This window comes from Podarcis vaucheri, assembly GCF_965113315.1.
Source record: "Podarcis vaucheri genome assembly, chromosome: 1".
Lineage (NCBI taxonomy): Eukaryota > Metazoa > Chordata > Lepidosauria > Squamata > Lacertidae > Podarcis > Podarcis vaucheri.
The window spans coordinates 33464071-33489535 of NC_138759.1; the positions used below are offsets into that span (position 1 = coordinate 33464071).

Below are 25465 nucleotides of genomic sequence, written 5' to 3' on the forward strand. Positions count from 1 at the left end.
CCAGTTCAGGATTACATTCCATACACAAATCTACATTGTTAGGTATGAGACTACTTTAAATGTTTTTAAGGGGTATCTAAGTACAAGTTGAGATTTCTGGTCTTTCCAATGTATGTTTATGGCTGGGAATGGGGATTCTAATTTGTGTCGGACCATTTGGTTTTGGTAGGTGAACGACAAGTATAAAAAAAACTTTTCATTAAACAAACAGTAAATGCAGAATACAGAAAATAGTATATAAAGCTACCTTTATTTAGACTTTTACAGAACAAGCCAATGAATACACTTGTAGGAAGTTTAAAAACAGTATGTCACCTTTTTACACCAATTATATTGCCATCGACTTGCTTTAGATGTTACAGAAATTCCAAGTTTTGAATCCACTTTCCTCAATCAACAGGTATTCATAAATACAACATCTTAACCCCGATTAATTTAATGGTATACTGCATTTTTATTGGCATTTGAAAGTTTGGCCTGTGGCCAACAATAATCTAGTTTTGAAGTTACCCATAGGCCTCCTGCAACATACTGCAAAGCACAGAAATAAATGAGATGCAAGTTTTTTTTAAAAAAAAAATCATCTAAGCATTACTCTAAAACTAGGGGAGAGGCAAGGCTTGTTGAAATAACTACATGAAGTCTCTAAACAGATTTTAGATGGCCAAGTAATTAGAATTGGCTTGATACACTCACTTGGCTTCTGTATATGGGCAGTTAGTTCACCAAGGAACATTAGTAGAAGCTGGCGTCAATTTGTACAATGAAAGCACAGAAAAGAAAATCTGAATTATGCACAGGTGTGTGCTCCTTCACAGAACTTGAGAATTCACTTTTTAGCAATTGGAGGGGAAGTGTTAATAGGCAGAATATTCAAACACTCTGTATGAAGTATGGCAAAGGGAGAAAGATATCTATGCGAGATGAAGCAGCAACAGGCTCTCACACCTCTGTAAAATACACATTTATTTCTACAAAAAAAAATCTGATACAGAAATGATTCACACAAATGTAACTATGTACCTATTAAAATATACAGAAACTCTTTTAAGTAGAGGAGATTTAAAAAGATGAAGGGGTTGTCAATCCTTTTATTTGTACACTTTTGCATCGTCACATAATTTGATAAGTCACCTTTTACAAAATCATGTAAAAAGCACGAGAATTGCCTGGTAAAGTCTGCATTTCTCCAAAAGATTTTATACAGCATGCAATTAAGGCAGCCTTTTCTTCCCCACATGGAATCCTTTCACTCATCAAGTAATCTTCCGCTGCAAAGATTAGGCTAGGGAGCCTGGTCTCTTCTGTCAACGCCTTTTGTCTTTCCTGTCTGATTTACGGTCTCTTTCACTCCGCGAAGTTCTTTTGCCTGACCGACTACTTTCTGATATAGACCTCTTTCTGTCCGACCTTGAACTTTTATCCTTTGATCCTTTCGCATCTCTGCTGCTACCTTTCGAAGACTTGTGACTCCTGTCTACTCCTGCATTATCCCTTCGCTTTCGATCCAGGCTCCTCCTACGCTTCCTATCCCTATTGTGCCCACGCCCTCTGCTTCGACTTCTGCTCTCGCTGCTGCTGGAACTACTGCTACTCTCTCGACTGCTACTTCCGCTACTGCTGCTGCTGCTGGAGGAACTACTCCGACTACTGCTGGTGCCGCTGCTAGAACTGCTGCCGCTACTACTGCTGGTAGAACTAGTGCTACTGGTGCTGCTGCTAGTACTGCGACTTCGACTCTTGCTGCCTTTGTTCCTCGCTCTACCTCTGCTCCTGCTCCTAACCTTGTTCTTGACTTCTACGCTTGCTGCCTGGATTTGGTCTGCCTGAGTTTCAGGCAGATTCTCAGGCGCTACCGTTTCTTCTTTGTCTACCTGAGGCTCTTGGTCTTGTGTGGATTCCAACTGTGGTGAAGGCTGTGGCTGAAGCACAGCCTCTGGTCGAGGCTGGGCCTCAGCCTCGGACACTGCAATGGATTCCGGCTCCTTCTCTTCTGCCTCCTCTGGTTCAGCTTCCACTTCTGGCTTGTTGCCTTCCTCTTTCTCCAAGGGAGCAACAGGCCCCTCCTGCTCTGGTTGAGCATTACTCTCCATTTCTGGTTCCACTTCTTTGCTATTCTCACTTTCTAGCGGCTCTGCATGATCTGCCTCATTGGTTTCCATCACATCCTGCTCGCCATCTACTGGCAGCGTATTTTCACCTTCCTCTTTCCCTAACACAACATCCTCCTCCTGATTATCCTGCTGCCTATCATTCTCCTTAATCTCTGGTCCCTCATCTACCTTAACCTCCATTTCCTCTTTCTGCTCCTCCTCCTCCTGTTCTATCTCTCCATCACTGTGACTAGCACCTACCTCCTTTTCTTCCCCTACCTCTTCCATTTCTACATCATTGCTCCGATTACCTGTCTCCATCTCTTCCACCTGCTGAACCGCCTTACCCTCTTCTTGCTCCTTGTTCTGGTCTTCCTTCTTTTCTTCCTTCTGCACCTCCTGGTGTTCTTTTTCCTTCAGAGATTGTCGCCTGGGCCTGGCTTCCATTTTGTTAATTTGCTCAGCAAACTCAATGCGCCTATTTTCAAACAGTGCTGCAGAACGAAAGAAGACACACTAAGCTTATTGTGGGTACTTAGCATGGTTCCATCTTACTGATATATCACTTGAACCACTTCACACAAGGAAAGTTTCATACAGACAAGCAATCATCCATGTTAAGAGGTCAGAATGTGCACTTGTGAATTGGGGCATTTGCCACATATTTTTTAATTACAGGCTACTGGCAGTTATGAGCAGTAAAGTTTCACATTAAGAAATAATTTATAACTGGATCCAACAGATGGGCAAGATTCTTATCTCCCCAGCCCCCTAGAGACAAACTTTATGGGGTAGTTGTATCTGTCAATCACTTGGGCTGGAATTCCAATGTCACACCATTACAAATGTTCTGTTTGTGCAAGCACATCATCTTGCAAGATGGAAAAACCCTGCTTGCAACTATGTCATGTTCTAAGGATTTTCCTAAACCCCAGAACCAGGACTCTAGGACCCTGCCAGTGCCTTTGCATCAACTTCCCAAAGCTGGGTAGGCAATCCTCCACCTTGTGGGTAGGCCAGTTCTGGCTTTATGTGTTTTTGTGTAAACGTGCAGACTCCCAGAACTGACCCTCTGACTAAGATGCAAGTTCGCTTTACTGCCTTATCAATATCAATTTAAATTTTTCTACTGAAATGCCAGAAGAGCTTATATCAAAGAAAATGTATCTACCTTACCACCAGTAACATACCATTTAATTTTTTTTGGGAATCATCAAACAGCTTCTGGGTAGCAGGACACATTCTGCCAGGTATGTAGAACAGATGAGGCTTTGTCTTTGTTCTTATATATTTAATTATTTTGGCATTATGATCATTCCATTCTTCTTGCTGGTAAAAGAAAGATTTTTATTTTTTTAGTATCGTCCACAACACAAACACCACATAGCAGCTGCTTGAATTTTGACTCACCAGCTGAGCAAGTTCAACTTTCTGTTCCAATAGCCGCAACTCTGTTTGTTTAGCACGTCTTTCCTCAAAGAGCTCTCGCCTCTCATTTTCAACCTGCTTTCTCTCTTCTTCTGCCTGCACTTCAAGTTTCTGTTCAATTTCTTGCCGTCTTTTTTGCTGAAGTAGAGAAACAGTTTCAGATTTGCTTAAGGTGAGCTCAGAAATTTTATTATTAGTTTATATACCACTTAATAGCTGGTCGACCCCTGTTCTGGAATCCGATCAATACTGAAGTCTTTATCTAATTATTACAAGATGGCGCACAGCTTTTGGCTGGACTTAGTAGTCAAGTCACTGCTTATAGTGGTTGATTTTTTTCATTTCTGCTCCCCTAAGATATGGAGCACTCCTTGTGTATCAAGCAATCCACATTTACAGTGAAGCAGTGCCAGGCAATGCAATTACATCTCTCCAACTTATGACCTGAAGCCTGGCAACCAATAGGGGCTCTGCCCCCCCTTCCTAATCTGTTTTCAAATTGTTATGGAACCAGAGACAAGTAAATAATAATAAAAATTCAACTATATAGCTAAGTAAAGGCAGGGCATACTAAACCTAAGCATGGACCTCTCTAGGCTGCTGGCAGTTACTAGTGATTTTCCCAGCTGGTTGCCAGAACCCAGTTTAGGGTGGCCATACAGAACTGTATTTGTAGTAGGATCCATGTTCTATTGAACTTAATAGGCTTAAGTAAAGTTTTAGGAATGCTCGCTGTTTCCCTTTACACTTCAAAAATGACTTTAAAGTCCTCATGTTTTCCACAATGAAAAATCTGAGCTACTGGGCTACTAGCAGTAAGTTTCTTCACGCGAGACAGTATACAATTCCGTCATTCAATAGAAATAGTACACTCTCTCCCCTAATGAACATTACAAGGTACTGAGTTAATACCCTCTCAGTAGCGACTGTTGATTCTTGTTTGAACTTCTGAAGAGTACCCATCAACAGGCCAAATATGCGCCGATTCCTAGAACAGAAAAGGAGTTAAAAGGTATTATATGATCGACTTTCATACGTGTTCATTATTTCATACGTGTTCATTATGCATACCTATTGAAACAGTTTTCCAAATCTTCCAAGGTTGTTAGTTAATGGCACATGAATTATAAAAAGGCTACAATAATACAGGGTGCAAAAGCTATTTAGAAAGTAACATAACCACTGGATGTTGCAAATTTCAACAATCAACATGATAAGATAACAAAGATAATTCCAGTGGGTAGCTTTATCAACAACAGCATATAATTTCCAAACATATTAAATTAAATGAAGTTCTTAATTTATGACCCAAAGACATCCAAAAGTTTTTTCTAAGATTGAAGACAACAATAAAATACATTAAACAGACTGATTATTAATAAAAGGAGCACCATTGTTATGACTTTTCATAAGGAACCTCAAGAAATGATTTGCCATTTTGTAAGCAACATTGCACTGAAAATATAGCCATCTTCTTTTGACTTACTTTTTTGTTGAGGGCTAGCTGTATGACCAAGAAATTTGGCCCTTACGGAGAATCATAGAATTGTTAACTTTGGGAGGGACTCCTCCCCAAGGGTCATCTAGTCCAATCCCTTGCAATGCAGGAAATTCAACTAAAACAACCCTGACAGATTGCCAGAACTTCCAAGGATGGAGAGTCTACAACCTTTGAGGGAGTCCACTCCACTGTAGAACTTCTCTTACTGTCAGAACCCAGAGCACAATGGTCACAGCCTGAAAATAAATTCCAGCCCCACCCCAACTAATACATATGAGATGGTGCTTGAATTAAGAAATAATTTCCCCAAAAAATTATTTGGATACTTTCCCACAAACTACATATCTGAAGTTGATATATAAGCAGCTCAACACAATGCACTGTCTAAAAGTGAGACCTTTAGATAGCTAAGATTAGGATTTGAAGCTTTCCTCATAAAAGAAGCCAGCACAGAATGTCGTTGGGCAGGGGCAACAGAGCTTCCACAGCTCAAATCTGAACTTATTCATGTTTTTAGATATTTTGTCAGCTGCTTTATATGATTTCTTCCCTGAAAAGTGGGATACAAATCTATACAATAAAAATATTTTGATTTCTCTAGCAGACTGTGAAATCTGGTTTCATCACCCAAACTTCATATACTAGTTTTAATGAAATACGCCAGTTTCCCAAGATTTTGCACAGAAATGCATGAAAAAGTACAATAGCTGCTAATTTGCAGTATTCTTTAAAGACTAAGGCTGAAATCCCACCAACATCAATGGGACTTACTTCTGAATTAGACTGGTTCATATCAAACTAAAAAACAAAAACAAGGAAAGGGAACATTTTAGAAAAAATTATCTGGCAGGATGCCTATCTTCGAAAAACACAACATGCTAAATCTCTACCCAGAGCTTTTACATTCCTGGAATAATCAAAACAATAGTCTGAGATAAGTACATCAGCAACTTATTTTGACTTACAAATCAACAGGCAAAGCAAACTGTGCAAGGCAACTTAAATAAACAGGGAAGCTAGGTTGAGTTATCTGGTGCAATCAGTACCTGTACACACACTTCTTAAGAAGCAGGCTAAGACAGCATAAAATATTGGACAAAGTTTTCTGTGCAAGAAAGAACATTTCTTTCATAATTTGTATTATGCATTTAGAGTTTGAAAACATTGTGGTTACAGTAAACAATATTGTGAGATACCTTTGTTTTCCCTTTTCATCCATGTTTTGATCTTGAATAAGGTCTCGGCGTGTTCGTTCTTTGGAGGTAGCAACAACAGAAGACTGCAACGCTGGCTGCAAGGATAGGTCAAATCCAGGTTAATGGAAGCTTTTCTACATTTCTTTCCCCTCTCTACCCTCTCATTTCTTTCTCTCTCTCTATACCTACTTCTAGGTATCCCTTACTTTTTTAACATCATCATCCTCTGCGTCGCTTTCATGGCGTGATTCTCTCCTTGTCCGACGTTCCCCAGCTAGCCTAAATTTAAGAGAGTATCAAAGGCATCCATTTTATACGAGAACCAAGGAAAATATTTCAATAGGCTTAGAAAATGATGTTAATAAAAGCAAAATAACTACACTAAAATCAAGATACTGTGCTTCAGACTGCTTTGATCCAACCTCTGTGTCCATGTTGTTGCTGGGATCCAATGAACTCTCCGGTGAATGCAGATTAGCTGCTTGCTAAATCTGTTGCTTTATTACAGCATCTTTTTAAAGATGGAGACCTCACTTTTAAAGTCCGCTTACTTTTCTTTCTACAGAACATATTGTAGGATAGCAGCTCCTACACAATTTACAGGTACTCAAGACAAAAAAGGTGTTCTGCTGAAATCCTATTTAAAATATCACACAGAATCAAGATACACCAGTATAAATTATTTGCTAGTGTAGAATTCCAAGAGGAATTATATGCAACTTAATTAAAGAAGAACTGATACAGTGGTGCCCCGCAAGACGAATGCCTTGCAAGACAGAAAACTCAGTAGACGAAACAGTTTTCCGTTTTGGAGGTGCTTCGCAAAACGAATTTCCTATGGGCTTGCTTCGCAAGACGACAATGTCTTGCGAGTTCCTTTCCCCCCTTTTTCTAAGCCGCTAAGCCGCTTATCAGCTGATATGATCAGCAGATAAGCCACTAAAAGCGCTAATCCTTCAATGGGCTTGCTTCGCAAGACGAAAAAACCACTAGACGAAGAGAATCACAGAACGGATTCTTTTCATCTTGTGAGACACCACTGTACATGAATGGTTTTTCCTTTCTTCCCTCCCAGTTCCTTTTGTATGTCTGAAATTGCAAGCAATCATTTTAAATTATACACAGTCTTGAATGCTATATAAAAACCATGCAGAAATGCACTACAGAAATATACTGAGTCAGCTAAAAAGGCATGCTGTTCTTGTCTCTAATGTCATTCAATCCTGTTCTTGAATTCAGCCCAGTTTCAATCTCTGCTCACCTATTGGTCGCCCCTTCTAGATCCCTCTGTTTGGCTGGGGGTCCTCCTCCGCTATCCGAGAATCCACGCCTGAAACAAAAGAGCACATCAGTGTATCAGATCAGTATGCTCCAAGCAAGTTTCTAATGCCAAGACCTCATAAAACTAAAGTTCAATGTCTTGCTTTGTGTGCAGCACCTTTTACAGAAGTCACGCCATGCTCTCTATCATTTATATGAAGCCACTAGGTGACATCAGAGGGTGGAAGTAAGATGTCATCAGCATAACAAAATCAGCTCTATTTCTTTTTTTTCTAATCTGAGTTAGGTGAGGCTGTTCAAGTGCTGAACCAGTGCTTGGGCTCAGTAATGGGCTAACAGATTGAAAGCTGACAACAAAGAGTTGTGAGAAAGTGGTTCTTATGTTGATAAATTAGGTACTTGGCTTGTTTCAGATGGGGGTGCACCTTCCATTAAGAAGAAGGTTTGGACTGAGTGACATTGCCAGACAAGAGGACATAGCCCAGGTAAAACCAGGGATGTTCCTAGGGGACCAGATTTATCGGACCATACCAGCCCCCTACCTTGCAGAAATTCACTATGTGGAATACCATAGACTTCTTACAGCGGCTAGATTAAATGTCCTTGACTCTGCGATATTGTGGGGAAGGTACAGGGGAGTACCATACGCCCAGAGAACCTGTCATTGTGCTATGGGTGTGATTGAGTCCACCGAACACATTCCCTTGACTTGCCCCTCTTATGCAGAGCTTAGACAAAATTTTATAGACCCACTCCTATGTCAATCTAGCTTCCTATCCGGAGAAAACCATGTTTTACACTTGCTGAATAACGTCACTAGAGCTATACCTTCCTTGGTGGCCAAATTTCTTTTTTCAGCTTTTAAGCGTTGCAAGACTATAATTGAGTGTATTGATATGGGGCTATCTGTCTAGCTCATTTTAGTGTTGGCTAAGTTCAAAAATCCTCCTGGAGCTTATAACTGTGTATTGATAAATGTACTTTTTCTGACTGGCGGTCAAATAAAAGGTTGATGATGAAGAAGAAGGTTTGCAGCTTGGGGACACACTTGTATCCAGTTGTCACTAGAGGCCAAGGTCGCCCCAGTGTCACAAACTGCCCTTCCCAGGTTTGACCTTATCACCAGGTAGGAACATTCCTGAACAGACAGTCTTGCCACCATGATGCACATTCTGCTCATCTCTCAATTGGAATACTGTAATGTGTTGTACAAGGAGCTGCCCTTGAAACCTTTCATTAGTGCAGAATACAGTTCAGCAGAGGAGCGTTGTTGGGTAGTGAAAAGACTCAGGGCAGAGGCCCACAAGAAATATTTGCATATGCTTATTTTTATGTATAGGTGCCAATTTCAGCTGTCATTTGAAGGGGAGAAACAAACTGGCTGTCAGAGAGAACTCAGAGCTATGGGGTGGCAACAGCGATTTCCTGGGCCAGTATACTATATGCGGATTGGGCTCTCCACCCCATCTACAGTCTAGAGCTGCTGTTTATGCACATATTTATGCACATATTTAAAAACAGATAAGTGCTCGTTGGCAAATTTGAATGGGAGGTGTCTAGGGTCTCACCAGTGCTGTACTTTGAAGCGTTAACAGTTGCCCTGTAAAAAAAGTTAAGTTTAAAGAGGAAAGGTGTCCAGTATCCTGCATCAAAGACCCAGACACACGGGCCCCCTGGCTACCCACTAACAAGGCTGTTGCTTTATCCCGATGGAATCATATCACATCAATTCTGAAAGAACTATCATGGCAGCCTATTTGCTGCCAAGCCCAATTCCAAATGCTAGTACCCCTTTAAGCAGCCGCTAAATGGTTTGGGGCCCAAATAATTGAAGCAGAACATCTCCCTAAACCAGCTTGCTTATGCCTCAAGATTGCTAGAGAGTGCTTTTATCTGTTTCCATTGTCAGGGGACGTTCACTACAGTCGTACCTTGGATCTCAAACACCTTGGCTCCCGAACAAGTCAGCTCCCGAACGATCAAAACCCGGAAATGGGTGTTTCAGTTTTCAAATGATTATCGGAACCCGAACATCCAGTGCGGCTTCTGATTGGTGCAGGAGCCTCCTGCAGCCAATCAGAAGCCGCGCTTTGGTTTCCAAATGTTTTGGAAGTCAAACGGACTTCCAGAATGGATTCTGTTTGACTTCCAAGGTATGACTGTATTTGGGTGAGATGCAAGAGAAAGCCTCTCAGCACACACATGCAGCTCTCTCACACACCCATATACTGTACTTCACATATACACTGCTGCAAGTACACCTCTCCCTCTCAAACACATACCTACCCTCTATTCCCCCACCTCACATAAATATCTCCCTCTCTCTCTGCCCATGTATATATATCCAACTCTCATACACAGAACAAACTAAGTATCCCTTCCAATTCAGAAAAGCCCCTTCAAGGGTGGAGGATGTGAGTGTTTTAAAAAATAAACCACCCACAAAAGTAACTAATCCCTGAGTTACACAATGCTACAAATTCAAAAGCTTATTCCTTTCTTTTAAGAGCATTTTAAAGAAACTCTAAAAATGTGAATATATCTAGCAATTTTAAACTTTCCAGTACCAAAACTAAATACCAAGTAGGCCAAATATCTGTAGGACTGCAAAGACTGCTGTGCAAGCAGAGCCTAAAACACCATCCAATAAAAACCAAGCAGAGCTCTGTTGCAATAGCCTTCAAGTACAGTGGTACCTCAGGTTACAGACGCTTCAGTTTACAGACTCCGCTAACCCAGAAATAGTACCTTGGGTTAAGAACTTTGCTTCAGGATGAGAACAGAAATTGCGCAGCGGCAGCAGCAGGAGGCCCCATTAGCTAAAGTGGTACCTCAGGTTAAGAACAGTTTCAGGTTAAGAATGGACCTCCAAAATGAATTACATTCTTAACCCGAGGTACCACTGTACCATACCATGCCAGTGTTAGACTACAACAGCAGAGGATCTGTAACCCTTAGAATAGCATGGTTGGCTGCCCACCCTTCGGTAATAACAATGGTATATGAGCCAAGTGGCAAGTTATACATGCCTTCTACTGAAATCTTTGAAGACAGCAATCTTGTGGGCTCCTCGGCACTGCCATAAACTAGCATTACAGCAACTGTATAAGTCCAACTTGAAATTACTTATTTTTTTTTAAGGTTAGAAGAGAAGTTGCATGCAACCTTAGGGCAGCAGTGACAGCACAAGCAATTGTCAAGTACCCAAACAACTATTTGCTTGTTTGCCGGTGAATATGCTTTGGACCATGAGTAGAACCGCTCTCTTCCCCCTCACTGCACAATTATGGCAGTTGAGTTCAGACTCTAGCTAGCTTAAATCAACATATTAAAACAACATGTAACCTTCTTTTCATTTCTAGCCTTCAAATACAAGCGTAACATTCTGTGCAGCATAGAAGCTGCCCCCAGAAAGGTACAGAATTGGTTTCCATTAATCATCCACAGATACTCACCTAAGTAATATACTTCCACGCCCCCTACCTCCACCAGGGCCTGTGATGGTCAATAATCTCCCTTGAGCGGGCCTGGGGGAGAAAGCCAAGGGAATAATCATCAGGAAGGAGCAAAAAGGTACAGAAAACATCCCTCAAAGGAACACCACTGGAGACCTGCTGCAAATGTATCCCCCACACCCACTTTATTAGTCAGCTTTAGTGATTGGGGACGGGAAGAGACTGCTTCTACCGCGTGCAGGATCCTGATGGCCTATTTTATTAAAATACCTTGACTTCCCACGTGGAAGGAAGTAGCAGAAAATGCAGAGGGACGGCAGTGGGTTTTGCCTACCTTTTGCGCCACGGAAACTTTTACAGATTTAGGCTGGGACATGAGCCCGGGTTAACTTAGGCCGGTGCAGGCTGCGTCCCTAAGCGCCCTTACTGGGAACTAGCGAGCCCCATTGAAGCCAAGCGGGGAAGCCGCGTTCGCAGGGCGCAGCCGCGCCTGGCAACTCACGTGGACGCCACTAACGGCTTCTGCTCGTAGGCCTCCCTCTGCGCTCCCGCTCCGTCCCTTCCCAGAACCGTTTAGAAGAGGGACGGGGCTAACGGCTGCAGCTCTCGGACCCCTGAAGTCCCAGGGCGCGTTCCCGGAGAGGGAAGGGAAAGGGCGCGGGCACGAAAGGGGCAACCGCAGAGAAGCCTCTCGGGGGGGGGGGCGAGCGCGGCGGCCCCCTCTGAGCCGAAACCCCCCCGCCGGCCGCCCAGCTCTTCCTCCCGCCTCACCGCACATCGTTGGGGTCCCGCCCCGTGAGCTTGCGGATGTTCTCGTCGACGTGCTTGAGGCTCTCCTTGGCCTTCTCGAGCTGCTCCTGCAGAGCCCGCACCGCCACCGCCATCCCAGCCACTCACAGGCGCGGCCTAGCCAGTCAGGGGCCGGCCGAGAGCGCGGCTCGGCGGGAAAGGGGCGGGGCGCCACGGCCCAGCCCCCCACGTAGCGCGGCTCCTCCGAGCAAACCCGCCAATCGGCGCGCGAGGGTTGGATCGACAACGTTCCTCGCCAACAGCCGCGCCTCGTCCCTAGCGAATCGCCGCCCTGACAGGTTGAGTGGCATTTGGGTGCTCCAGTCATCAGCTTCCTTCTTAGCCAATCGGGAATCCATAGTGCTTAGAGCGACGTTGGGAGAACCACTCGACGACCGCGTTGCTCTGTTTCTCCTGCCAATCGCGGAATGCCAGAGCAGGGTGGCATCGAGTAACCAATCAGTGGTGGGAGGCGGGTCGGCTTATGCTTCCCTATCCGCCGTAAGACCAGCCCTACTAATTTTCGCGCGCTCCTCGGGTCATGAGGTGCCTTGAAGTGCAGGGGGCGGGACTAAACTCAATTTCCACGGACGCGTGGCTTCTCTGATTCTGAAATTTGCTTATAAGTCCTGTTCACTATTACGTACTTGGAAGCAATGCAAGCCCCATTGAAGTTAATGGAACTAACTTTTGAGTAAAAAAAAAACACAGACTCAGATGCGCAAGTGACAAGTTGGAGTAACAGTATAACTAAAATATGTGAGATTAGCAAACGCTCCCACTATCATTGCTGTAATTGCCTTCCCTGCACTTTAAGGCAAGCCATCTTATTTATTTATTGGGGCACAGAGGGCTAAATGGTCACCAAGGTGAGGTAGTAGCAGCATTAATGTTTGCTGCTATCACAGCCAAATATTAGACCTTCAATGGGTCTAAGGTGTTTGGTCAAATTAATTTTGAATTTCTGCCTTCCCTGCTTTTTCATCACACAAAGCTTTCCATTAAATGACAGGAAGGCCCAGCTCAACAAGGGCAGAAGGATTCTAGGGAGTGAAACTGCCAAGGGCCCTGAATTGGCTGATCTCGTGATCAACAAGGCTACTGGCAAAACTAGCAAAACTCCTAGAGTCCACAAAGATGCCCAGATCTCCAGGGACCACTTTGAAGAGTTCTTCACGCTCACAGACTGAGGTTGTGGACCTCCAAGACCTATGACCAGACAAGATCTGAGTAAATAAAGAAACTGCACAGAGTCCATTATTTCTATGCAGCTCTTTGACCAAACATTACATTATTCATTGGTCCATGGGTAAACTTCCAAGCAACTGTACCTGGGTATACTGTAATTAGCTATATAAGCTCATCCATACTGTTGTTTAATATGGATAGAAGATTCCTGTACCTTCCTTAATTTGCCATTGTGCATATGACAGTATCTAAATTGGTGCCGTCCCACACTTTCCACTCCCACAGTTCAGACTTTCTCATACCCTTTCCTTTTTGGAGCATCCCTGGGACTGAGGGGAAAATGTGGGAAGGCAGTGATTTGGAGGATAATGTCATGCACAACAGAATTAAGGGAGGTACAGGATGCTTACTATCCATGTTAAACAACAGTATGGATAAGCCCTCTTAAAGGGAGGTCTCTTACTGTGAAAATCTGTCTAAAATTCTGAACATCACAGACTCATAGTGTATCATATCACAACAATTCCAGATCATATCACAGAATAGTGTTCTTCATCTTTGTTTTTATAGTTATGACCAGGGGTCAGCAATTTTTTTCCACTGTCCCTCAGACCTTGTGGGGGGCCGGACTACATTTTTGGGGAAACAAATTCCTATGCCCCACAAATAACACAGAGATGCATTTTAAATAAAAGCACACATTCCATTCATGCAAAAACACCAGGCAGGCCAGGCCCCACAAATAACCCAGATATGCATTTTAAATAAAAGGACACATTCTACTCATGTAAAAACAAAATGATTCCTGGACGGTCCGCGGGCTAGATTTAGAAGGCGATTGGGCTGGATCCGGCCCCCGGCCCTTAGTTTGCCTACCCATGGTTATGACTGGCATCAAGACAAACTGACCTGCAGTCATGTCACTACAGTTCAAGGCTGCACATCCTTATGTTACAGCAATAAAGCAAGACACAAACAATATGGGGGGGAGAGACCAGTAATTCAGGAACAGTAACATCTATTTCCACGAAGTCCGTAACATATTATTGCTGACATCTTTCTAGTTTGAGAGACAATGAAGTGTGCCTCTGGGGTGAAGTCAAATCGCTGTGTTAGCAGCACCTAAGTAACCTCCCTGGGGCGCATGCCTGGGATGTATTGTGCAGATTTCCACCAACCGTGGCATCATGCACGAACAATAGCCTCAACATTTTTTTACTCCACTTTCCCAACCACTTACAGCATTGCATCGTTTTAAAATAAAGCAAATTAAACTATCATAAGAAAAGCAATTACAGTTTTGGGTGGGAAAAAAGACTTTTTTATAAAAACAACAACAACAACAACCTGGGAACAGAATGATAAAAGAAGCTACTATTTACGATTACGCTTAGAATTTGATCTTGCAAGCAATTCTATGTTGCCATTATTTTCTATTGATGTTGTTTTCAGTGCAAGCAACCTTCTAGGGTAATGGTGAGATTGAGAAATGAAAAGTAGCTCAATCTTATGGGATGAGCTGCTTTGAGGAAAAGGTAAGATATAAATCAAACAAACAGGATATATATATACAATTTATTTACTTCACATTTATCCAAGACCCTTGGAACACCCTATTGCAAGCCAATAGCAATTTATTTATAATTCTTACAACAACCCGCTGAAGTAGGTTGAAGGTGAAAAGGCTGAATTTGAGCTAAATTAATGTACAGCTGGGATTAATTCCCAGTGGTCCCACTTTGACCCACTATGCTCTCTACACCCACTGATTTAGGCATCCCTAAAGTCACAGTAATCCTAGGGGTGTTCTGTTAAGAGGCCAGAAGAAGAGTTTCCCTTTCTCTTTTCCTTCTGGTGTGGTGTTTTTAGACCTATTTTATTGGAATTTTCAAGTCTGCTGCAACTAGTTTTCTTATGGCCAGTGCCCATCCTGAACGTATGGGAGTTGTGACCGTTATGCTCATTTGCCTTCGGTAGCAGTAAAGCTCTGCTGAATGAAACACAATTGCCTCTGGTCTATTTTTTGGGGGAATCCTGCAACGTGTTGTAAGTTTTTACTCTGCTAACTGTACGTTGGAATCTGGACCAATACTGAGTAGAACTCCATGACATCTTCAACGTAGCCGGACCTTCGCTTCCAAACGGACAAGGGAGAGCAGCATCCCAGTGCCCGAGCTCGCTCCCACAGGCGCCCGCAAACCACCGAGCGCCGAGGCGGGGACTCCCCGGAGCTCCGCCCCAGAAGCAGCTGCCGGTTGTTGCCTGGGCAGCTCCGCCTCTGGATTGAAGGAGGGACTCGGCTCGGCTCGGCCCCGGCGAAGAGCGGGTGGGCCTGGTCCTCGTTCCCTTCTGCCCGGGATCTTCCCGGCATGAACAAGTCGGAGATGGCGGACGAGGCGCTCTTCCTGCTGCTGCACAACGAGATGGTGTCCGGGCTGTACCGCGCCGCCGAGCAGGGCGATGGGGTGAGCGGGGGTTGCTCTGGCGGCTCCGGGGAGGGATCCCGGCCCTTCCCCTCGGAGGGAAGGGAGAGAGGCGGAGCTCGGGGGACGGCGCAGCCGGCGCTGTGGCCCGAGGAGGGTCCCCTTTTTATATTCCTTTTTTTTAAACGAAGCTTCCCTAAATCCGGAATGCCTTCTCCTACCCAGAGCCTCCTAATGGAGTCTCTGGTTTCGAAATCTCTTCCCCTTAAAGCGCTGTGGTGGTTTGAGGGCCTGGCCAAGGGTTTCTGGCGTCTGAACAGATTAGTCCGTGTTCAGTATCCAGGTTTGGGGCTGGTTATGGGCGAGTCCAGTGATGAACATGAACAGACTGCCCGAGAGAAATGTGATAAGCATCACATACAGTATGTACCGAGTAAACTAGGGATGATCTAAATTAAAAATGTTTATTACATTCCCTCTGACCCACTAATACAGGGGTCAGCAAACTTTTTCAGCAGGGGGCCCGGTCCACTGTCCCTCAGACCTTGTGGGGGGCTGGACTATATTTTGAAAAATAATAATAATGAACAAATTCCTATGCCCCACAAATAACACAGAGATGCATTTTAAATAAAAGAACGCATTCTATTCATGTCAAAACACGCTGATTCCCGGATCATCCGCAGGCTGGATTTAGAAGGCGATTGGGCCGGATCCGGCCCCTGGGCCTTATTTTTTTTTAATAAAATTTTTATTGGTTTTACAATTTTTAATAGACAATACAAACAAGTAAACAACACAAACAAACATGTATAATTTCATATCCTTTTTTTCATAAACCTCACTTCTCGGACTCCCCCAAACCTCCCCTTTCTGCATCCAAAGTTCCAAAATCATTTCAGCAAATCCTAAATTTAATCTTGTCAATTATATTCCTTCATTATTCTTTTCTTTAAACTTAATCTTTTATCGCTGTAATCTCCTTATCATTCTAATGAACCTCAACATTTTAACATTCATCAATTTTATAATATTTCTTAAGATAGATTTTGAATTTCTTCCAATCTTCATCCGCCGTCTCTTTCCCCTGATCACGGATTCTGCCAGTCATTTCAGCCAGTCCCATGTAGTCTATCACCTTCATCTGCCATTCTTCCAGAGTGGGTAGATCTTGTGTCTTCCAATACTTTGCAATAAGTATTCTTGCTGCTGTTGTAGCATACATAAAAAAAGTTCTGGATCCGGCCCCTGGGCCTTAGACCCATGCACTAATACAATGCCCCCCCCCCCCGCAACAGCATGCTTTGTGTTTGCATATAACTTTTTAAAATGCTTCAGAAATTCCTGTCATCTTTAGTGTAACGTGTCCTTAACTTTAGAAACAGCATAGGCGTTTTAAAATGGTCAGGATTAGGACGACACAACATTATCCATAATTCAGTTAGGACAGACTGTTTGCAATTAAATTAGAGTGTTTATTAAGCACACCTGGAGTCTGAATTCAGCAGTACTTGTAGTGGGATGAAACCCTAACTACTGCTTTTTTTATTCCACTTCAAGTACTTCAGATTATAAAACTACAAAGAGTGTCTCAAAGCGTATGTTTGTAGGACCCAGCTTATTTTTATGGTTCTAAGTTGTTTTAAATTGTTTTTCATACTGTGTTTTAATGCTGTAACCTGCCCTGAGACCTTAGAGTGAAGGGTGGGAAATAAATGACTGACTGACTAGGGGTTTCTGTAAGAATTCCTGCTCTATGATTGCAGTCATGGTGTTGTTGTCTTTCACATGACAGTATATGTTTTGACTCCACAGAGTGGGAAGTGACGGAAACAGGATGTTTGTGTTACTGTGTTCTTTGAAGTGGGACTATTGTCCTTTGTTCCTTTTCTCTTTGCTGTCTGATGCTAGAGAGAGAGGGAGCCATGTTGCAGTGCTCCGTGTGTGTTTATATGTAAATAAAGTAGATTAGCCAAAATGCTGAGTTGCTGAAGTCGGTCACTCAAGGTGCGCAAACTGCGGATCCCTAAGTGTGCCGGTGTCGGTTGGCATCGGTGGCTGTGATGTTCGGGCTGGAAAAAGCTTATGAAGCTCCCGAACGATCGACCAGGAGGGAGGGAACATGCCAGTCGGGCATGTGTCTCTACCAGAGTCCTACTCAAGTGTAGGGTGAGCTCCTGACAGCCTCTGTTGCTTCAAACATCGGTCAGAAATTGGTCCTACTGCAATGCAAGTTTCTGTTGGGGGCTGCACGGCTACTCATAGCCAGTGTTATAGTTTGTCGTAGCTTGTCTACACCCCCTGCCCTGCTCACCGTTGTGAGCAATATCCCTACGTTATGAATGGTCTGTGTCACCATTAAGAAGAGGTTGGAATAGGCCAATATATATCTGGAAGGTCCCTGGATCAAGAAACTTTTCTTATTTAAGTTCTCAAAAGTTCTTAACCTAGCTCAAGGTAGTAATCTGAACTAGCCAGATAATCAATCACAGTCAGTCCATTATGGGGCGGGGGGACATTAGAGCCATCTTACCCCAAAATGGCAACTAAACATTCATTTTTTGTGCTTAGCTTATATACTTTAGTTTCTGACACTGTTCATAGAAAAGAATTGGAAAGAATGTATGGACAATTGCTTTATGTTACCCTTTTATAAGAGTTTCTAATGACTATTCCAGTGATTGGCATCTGAGTTCACAAACAAGATTATTGTCATCTGTTCCAGAAGGAAAAGGAGAGGGGAAACAGGGAAGCTTCTGTGTTACATTTTTAATTTGCTGAAAATATATATAAAAAACAATATCTAAATAACCCAGAAAACAGGCCTACTGGTTTACTGGGGCCTTCTGATTGCAGCATAAGTAAACAAATTAGCTTTTAATTTTGTTCAGTTAGGATCCTCCGTTTGCATTTGGTGTATATTCTTACAGCCACATAGCCTTGTGTATTTGTTCTACCAAACAATTCATTGTTTTCTAAGTTTTCATGCTATAATAAATATATTGATTCTCTTCCCTTCTAGTGGCAGACTACCAATAATAATCAAAATTTGGGGGTTGGGTTTTTGAATACAGGCACACACACACCCCGCATTTACGCAGGGGTTATGTTCTGAGTCATTGCATGCATCAGTGAAATTGTGTATATTTGAAATGCCATTGAAGAAGCCTGCAAACACCCTACCCCTTTATGTGACTTTTTGTGATGTTTTCGGGTCACTTCCAGGTTCAGCAGAATGCGCACATCCGTGGTTGTGCACATATTGAATGCGCATAAATACGGAGTTGCCTGTAATTCCATTTCTGCCCCCAGAACGTTAATGTGACTCTTTAATATATGATCTTTGGTATTCCAGTGCTTTGGAAAGACCTTTCTTCTATAATGTTGCAACAGGAGTGGGTAGATCTCAGGACTGCCAAACTGTTCATTAGGAGTTGAAAAGAGAAAAACAAAGGTGTTTCTGCCTGTTGCCACAAATTCACTACTCTATGTTGAGTGTCACAACCAACTTCCTTTTGAGAAAAGTGTGGAAGAAGAAAACTTAAAATATAACTTTGAAATAGATTTGTATAAGTTATTGCGGTTTGTGGGGTGTTCTTTGTTCACACACAAGATTGCCTTTATTATACCTTACAGGAAAATGGACGATGCATCTCAAAACTGGAAAATATGGGTTTTCGAGTAGGACAGGGATTAATAGAAAGGTGAGTGGCATGTTTAGCTTCTCTCTTGACCCATTATTTTCCTGCAGAGTTGCAAATATTCCAGCAGGTTTCCTGATGTCCTTATATCATGTGTAAATTCAGTATATATCATAAGACACAGAAATTCACTAAGGGATGTTGCTTTTAAAGATGCTCCACGCAAACTTTAGTGGCTGCGACGTGATGGGAAAATCAAGGGAATTAAGTGGCGCTGCCTTGTACTAAGTGCAAGTGTTTTTTCTGCTTGTGCAAGACCTTTCTTGTGCCAAAATTTGTAATAATTATTTGTAGTTGTAGTTTCAAGTCATAGTGGGGTGGAGGAATTTGTTTTATGGATTGACCACCTTTTTGTCTATATTGTTTATGTTTTTAACTTACATTGGGTGTTGGGTTTTTAATTTTTGGAAGTCACTTTGAAATTTTTGTGGGAAGCTAGCTCATAAATTGAACAAATCATTGGCATAATTAGAAACTAGAAATCTGCCTTATGTCAGGTCAGATAACTTGTCTCTCTAGTCAAGTGTTGTGTACGCAGACTGGCAGTGACTTTTTGGGGCCTCAGGGTCATTCTCATCATTTTTTACTTAATCTGTTCTTTAAACTGCAGATGCCAGGGACTGAAACTGGCACCTTTTATTCTGCTAATGACTTATGTCCCCTCACCGCATCGCGTGCATGCAGCTAATTAAATGCCACTACTTTTAATTGCTTTCTCTTAGGTTTACAAAAGATACTGCCAGATTCAAAGATGAACTGGATATAATGAAGTTTATCTGCAAAGATTTTTGGACTACTGTATTCAAAAAGCAAATTGATAACCTCAGGACCAACCATCAGGTATTGTAAGAAACTGAACTTGTAGAGTTTTCAGTCATGTTGCATATCAGTGCCAAGTGGGCGGAGAAGAAATTATACATAATTGTACATTATTGACATTCAAATACGTTAATATAAATTTGGATTCTGTCTGGAATTAAAACAATTGGGATCTGGTATACCTCAGCTCTGTCAGCACAATTGCACAACGAAGCATTTGCTTGGATTGTACTACAGATGGGGCTGTATGATTATAAATAAGGTCTTCGTATGTAGAAAGCAGTAAAAAGGTGAACAACCCTTATTGACACTCTAGTTTTCTTTCTGCAGGGTATTTTCATATGTGAGAATATTCAAATGGTATTTTTCCACTTGCAGTTTAAAATAAGCAAGGGATGCATCACATTTTGTTCTGATTCTAATTAGATTCTTATTTCAGAATAATTTTGTTAGGATCATATGCCAGCCACCTTGTGCTGTAAAGAGAATTCCATAAGGGTAACGTGTGTAGCTAAACAATACAGATTTATTCTATGGTGTTCCTTCAATTTTGTTTTTGCTGTTTTCTTGTTGTTAATATTGTACACTGTCTTGGGAAGATTTTATTTTGAAAGGCAGGATTTGAAAGGATGAATGAATAATTAACATGCATACGTAATAAAACAATCCAGCTAGTAACCATATTTGCCCAGAAGTTAACTTCCTGGGGAGAAAGATGTCTGCCATTAACCTAGCCTTTCAAAGTGACCGGTTGGGATGACTGCAGTTTAATTGACCAGACTGCATTTGGTAGGAAAATAAAGTATACTGTATGTGTTTCCATGTACTCTGTAACTAGCTTTTTCCATGTATATTACTTAGCGGGGTTACAACATTAATAAATGATTCTTGCATGAATAGCCAAGGAAAAGGCAGGATATAACTATAACTGTTATTCATGTTTTGCAGGGCATCTATGTACTACAGGATAACAAGTTCCGTCTCCTGACTCAGATGTCTGCTGGAAAACAGTATTTGGAGCACGCTCCTAAGGCTTGTATAATTAACTATATCTTACGTAGTTCATAAGAGCACCTTCAAAACCAAATTTCTTCATGGAGTTGCAATACAGTGGTACCTCGGGATGCGAACGGGATCCATTCCGGAGCCCCGTTCGCATCCTGAATAGAATGTAAGACACGTATGCGCGGGTCATGTTTCGCTGCTTCAGCGCATGCATGTGACGTCATTTTGACCGTCTGTGCATGCGCGAGCAGCGAAACCTGGAATTAATGTGCTCCGTTACTTCCGGGTCGCCACGGAGCGCAACCCGAAAATACTTATCCTGAAGCATATTTATCCCGAGGTATGACTGTATATTCCTTACATGTATGGGGCAGGGGAGAGCAGCAGGAGTGGTCTTGCAATTGTGTTATCTTCTCCATGCACTTGATGTTCACAGTTGTACTTTATATTGTCATATATTTATTCTGTGTTAATATGAATTTTTGCAAGTTTGACAGATAAACGTTGGAGGGGAAGCAAACTCTTTTATAGCAGTATTCTATCAGTTGATTGCATTCTAGCTGTCAGATCCACATGTGCACATGCTAGTATTAAAGAAGTATCCTCGAGATAGATAGATAGATAGATAGATAGATAGATAGATAGATAGATCAAATATTACTGTGGGCCCTCTTTCCCCACTTCCTGCATGGAAGTGTCTTTAAGCTGCTCTCGACATGGTTATACTCTGCTTAAATAATGAAATTCATACCTTGGAGGGTTGATCTTTTTTTTTTTTTTTCACTGAAGGGAGAGCCAAGTGCCAATAATTAATTAATTAATTTTTGTTATTTATACCCCAGCCATCTGGTTGGCTTTCCCCGGCCACTCTGGGTGGCTGACAACACACAAAAATATTGTAAAACATTAGATATTTCCTGATACAGGGTTGCCTTCAGATGCCTCCATGACATTTTGCCCTTTCTACCAGCTACAACTAGTGCACCAGTTGCACCCCTCCCTGGACAAAGAGCCTGACCACAGTTATCCATGTTCTGGGGAAACCCAGCCACATGGGCGGGGTATAAATAATAATAAATGATAGATTATTATTAAATTATTATAACTTCCTGAATAGATTATTGTATTGCGTAAAGAGGCCTCCTCTTTGAAAACAGCGTTGAACATTAAATTCCTCGGCACAAGTTTAAAGAACTTTCAACAGTGTAATGTGAGACTTATATAAATTATCAGAATGTCGTTTTGTTTGACTTCATGTATGGGTCTTTCCCACCACAGTACTTGGCATTTACTTGTGGATTAATTAGAGGCGCTTTATCAAACTTGGGAATAAAGAGCATCGTGACCGCCGAGGTTTCAACAATGCCTGCATGTAAGTACTCTTCTTCTTGGTGAAGTATGTGTGCCAGTTGTCTCTGCCGCTTAATATAAAGTTGGTGAGACAAATGACCGATTTTAGCAAAATAGAGATGGTTGCTCTTAAAATAGCTTGTTGTAGCCAAGCTATTTTGCAGTCTGTGGTGGAGGACACGATGGGACTTCCCATCGCTCCCAATTCATTCCAGGAACGCAGCTGGTACTGTTTCCCCCCTGCTGCATCTGTGAGCAGCAGCCTAGTATCGAATAGGGAGGGTAGGACACAGGGCACAGGACACAAAAACCCTGCCTTCTACACCTCACTGTTGCCCCCTGCCCACCAGCATCTGACTAATGATAAAGCCAGCCTTGGGTATAGGTTGCAAAAACGTATAGGCGGCTTACTGCAGTGTTTTTCAACCACTGTTCTGCGGCACACTAGTGTGCCGCGAGATGTTGCCTGCTGTGCCGTGGGGAAAATTGAAAAATTCAAAAGATTTTTTAAAAAATAAATGTCAAATTTTCGCCCACTAGGCGGGCGCCGGACTGTGCCCACCCTATTTTCCATCCGTCCTGGGTGGGGATCAGATCGGATGGGATCGGATGAGAGCGGACAGGCGGTCCGCTGTCATCCGATTCCCCATAGAGAGCAGCGGGGCTCTGACATCTCCCTCTCTGCACACAGTGGTGGTGTGCCTTGTGATTTTTTTCATGAAACAAGTGTGCCTTTGCCCAAAAAAGATTGAAAAACACTGGCTTACTGTATATGCTCGAGTATAAGCCGACCCGAATATAAGCCGAGGCACCTAATTTTAGAACCAAAAACGGGGAAAACTTATTGACTTGAGTATAAGCTGGTTCACCACACCACAAACCTGGTGGTGGCGGCAGCGGCAGTGGAAGAACGAGCAGCCCGAAAGGGCTGCTTTTGGGCTGCTCGTTCCTCCTCCTCCAGTGGCAAAGGCAGTGGAGGAGGAAGGAGCAGCCTGAACGTTTAGGGCTGCTGGTTCCTCCACCGCCGCTGCTGACAGTGGCAAAAGTGGAGGAGGAGGAACGAGACGCTCAAAAGGGCTCCTTTCGGGCCACTCGTCCCGCTGCCGCCTCACTTGAGTATAAGCCAGGGCGGCTTTTCCAGCATAAAAAATGTGTTGAAAAAACCGGCTTATACTTGAGTATATACGGTAAGTAGGGGGAAATGTGTTGGGTGGTGGATTAGCTGTCTTACGAATTTCTAGTTAGAGACCTGCATGCCTAACTGGATACAGACTTTGCTCTAGATACATGGGGCTTTTCAAGCCCTAAAACACAGATGCCACACTAAATTGCTTGATTTTCCCCTCTCTGTGTCAAGCCAAGTGTGGCTGCAGTTCTGGAAATACAAGAGTGGCTGAAGAGAGGCAGAAAAGGCCTTGGATCCATCGGATCCCAAGCCATCTCATTCTTCCAACAAGGGAGCAATATTATATAAATTACATGGATCTATGGTGGAGTTATTTTACCTCACGTTGGTTTATTTATTTATTTATTAAGAAGCAAAATGGAGGAAAGGCAAAAAGCCACCCTGGTCAGCATGAGCCCAGCAAGACTTTAGGAAGTGGCCGTACTGTAGGATTCCTCTGTAAGACTGTAATTCTAAATCCACTTACAGGGGAGCGAACCCCATTGAACACAGTGGGATTTACTTCTGAGGAAACATGCATAGGATTTTGGCGTTGTATCTTCAAACATGTCTGAAATAAATGGTGGTGGTAACTTTTAACTAGCTACTCAAACGGAGACCCAGGATGAAACATGGATTTCAGTTCTGTACCTACTTAAGTGGAGTAAGGCTTACAGAACTGAATAGGACATCTGAGTAGAAACCTGATTGCATTGGTAAATGGTAATTGGTTTTTTAAAATATGTCAAAACTACCTCCTCATACAGAAAGTTAGAGAGGTTTTTGTTAAATCTAGCTAACAATCAGGGTAGGGAACTGGGTCCAGCCAGTGGGCTGAATCTTGATTTTCGCCACAAACCTACAGTTAACTTCCGACAGGTTGGCAGATGGTTACCCACCTGTCAGTCACCTGATGTCACCATGGCATCAGATGGAGCATTTTGCTTTGCCTGCATGGTTTGAAGTCAAACCATACAGGTGAAGGAAGTATTTCCTTGACAGTACTGCTCAGCTGATCTGCAGTTACAGCTAGCTCTGTTTTGGGATTGGCTGCATTGGTGCTGACAGGAAGCCTCCTTGTCAAAGAACAATTGGGAGCACACAATTGGGACCCCCCCCTCCCAATGCTTAATTTGTCTTGTGGACCAGAGGTTCCACACCCTTGACTTACTGCTATTGGAGGCTATAATAAAGTACATGTACCCATACCGCTTTTAACTACATGAAGAGTTGTTTCTCCTTGGTAAGATGGATGTTATAATAACTTTCTTTCTTTACAGGCAAATTTCAGGTGATGATACAGAAGATATAGCACATGTACAGAACCAGCTTCCTGCCTTGTAAAATGACAAATAAAATGTATATTTTATTTATATCCGTAGTTTATTGAAGCTGTCCTATATTGTATAAAATGCCATATAGTTTAAAACACAAATTTTCAAGTATGACCAATAGCCAGTGTCTGCTGTATATCTTGCTTTTTCTTTTTCTTTTTTGGTAGTCGCTAAGTTACTGTGTGTTTCAAGGAAGATGAAGCTTACAAGTTTGTAAAGATGGAATGGAAACCTTGATTAAATTTCAAGCTCTAATATCTGGTTAGTTTTGCCTTACTTGGATATAACAATGCAAAATTTGTTCCAAGCGTTGATCTAGAGATGGTTTTGACAAGATCTGTGCACATATAATGGGGCACTCAGCTATTCTCTGAACTGGGGCTATAATGTCTAATTGATTAATTAGAATGATTAATTAGATGACACTTTTAAATTTGTTTTTAATGCAAATACTTCTAAAAACTGCAGATGACGAGGCCAGTCTTTGAAAGGCGTTCTTTTATATTTTTATAGGAGGGACTGACTTTACGATAAAGGCACGTGTTAAAACAGGCCTAAACTAAAAGCAAAAATTACAACCAGACAAAATTAGTCATGGTTTAGTCCCATCAGATTCGTTGGGACAAGTTAGCCATGCCTAACAAGTCCCATCAAGACTAAGCATGACTACCTGAAGTCTGAAACTCTGAATCCAACCCTTTGCATGATCAAAACATTTTTTCCCCATCTGCAATTTT

At 42.5% G+C, this 25465-nt stretch overlaps 2 protein-coding genes and 1 long non-coding RNA gene across 3 annotated transcripts; 2 read left to right on the forward strand and 1 right to left on the reverse strand.

Annotated features, from left to right (window-relative positions):
• Nucleotides 1-574: 574 nt before the first annotated feature.
• On the reverse strand, nucleotides 575-11909 carry PNN (pinin, desmosome associated protein). Its single transcript, XM_082191820.1, has 9 exons — nucleotides 11726-11909; nucleotides 10955-11026; nucleotides 7480-7548; nucleotides 6425-6497; nucleotides 6219-6313; nucleotides 4434-4509; nucleotides 3504-3659; nucleotides 3284-3422; nucleotides 575-2587 (listed from the first exon to the last, which is right to left on the reverse strand). The coding sequence occupies exons 1-9, from the start codon at nucleotides 11836-11838 to the stop codon at nucleotides 1308-1310; spliced, it is 2073 nt and encodes a 690-aa protein (XP_082047946.1). The 5' UTR covers nucleotides 11839-11909; the 3' UTR covers nucleotides 575-1307.
• Nucleotides 11910-12050: 141 nt separating this feature from the next.
• Nucleotides 12051-12995, forward strand: LOC309514643. The gene is made up of 2 exons (XR_014212102.1): nucleotides 12051-12244; nucleotides 12756-12995. It is a non-coding gene; the product is annotated as an uncharacterized lncRNA (long non-coding RNA).
• Nucleotides 12996-15059: 2064 nt separating this feature from the next.
• TRAPPC6B (trafficking protein particle complex subunit 6B) lies at nucleotides 15060-24983 on the forward strand. Its single transcript, XM_082228487.1, has 6 exons — nucleotides 15060-15396; nucleotides 18991-19058; nucleotides 19778-19895; nucleotides 20823-20906; nucleotides 22158-22251; nucleotides 24675-24983. Exons 1-6 carry the CDS (start codon nucleotides 15301-15303, stop codon nucleotides 24704-24706), a joined length of 492 nt encoding a protein of 163 aa, XP_082084613.1. The 5' UTR covers nucleotides 15060-15300; the 3' UTR covers nucleotides 24707-24983.
• The last annotated feature ends 482 nt before the right edge of the window (nucleotides 24984-25465 follow it).

Bases quoted from the DNA above. Each gene is read 5' to 3' on its own strand.
- PNN (XM_082191820.1), bottom strand. From the start codon at position 11,838: ATGGCGGTGGCGGTGCGGGCTCTGCAGGAGCAGCTCGAGAAGGCCAAG. The intron at 6,498-7,479 runs GTGAGCAGAGAT...TCTTAAATTTAG, and splicing joins CTAGAAGGGGCGACCAATAG to GCTAGCTGGGGAACGTCGGA. The intron at 2,588-3,283 runs GTATGTTACTGG...TTCGTTCTGCAG, and splicing joins TTCCCAAAAAAAATTAAATG to CACTGTTTGAAAATAGGCGC.
- TRAPPC6B (XM_082228487.1), top strand. From the start codon at position 15,301: ATGAACAAGTCGGAGATGGCGGACGAGGCGCTCTTCCTGCTGCTGCAC. The intron at 15,397-18,990 runs GTGAGCGGGGGT...TATACCTTACAG, and splicing joins CCGCCGAGCAGGGCGATGGG to GAAAATGGACGATGCATCTC. The intron at 22,252-24,674 runs GTAAGTACTCTT...CTTTCTTTACAG, and splicing joins GGTTTCAACAATGCCTGCAT to GCAAATTTCAGGTGATGATA.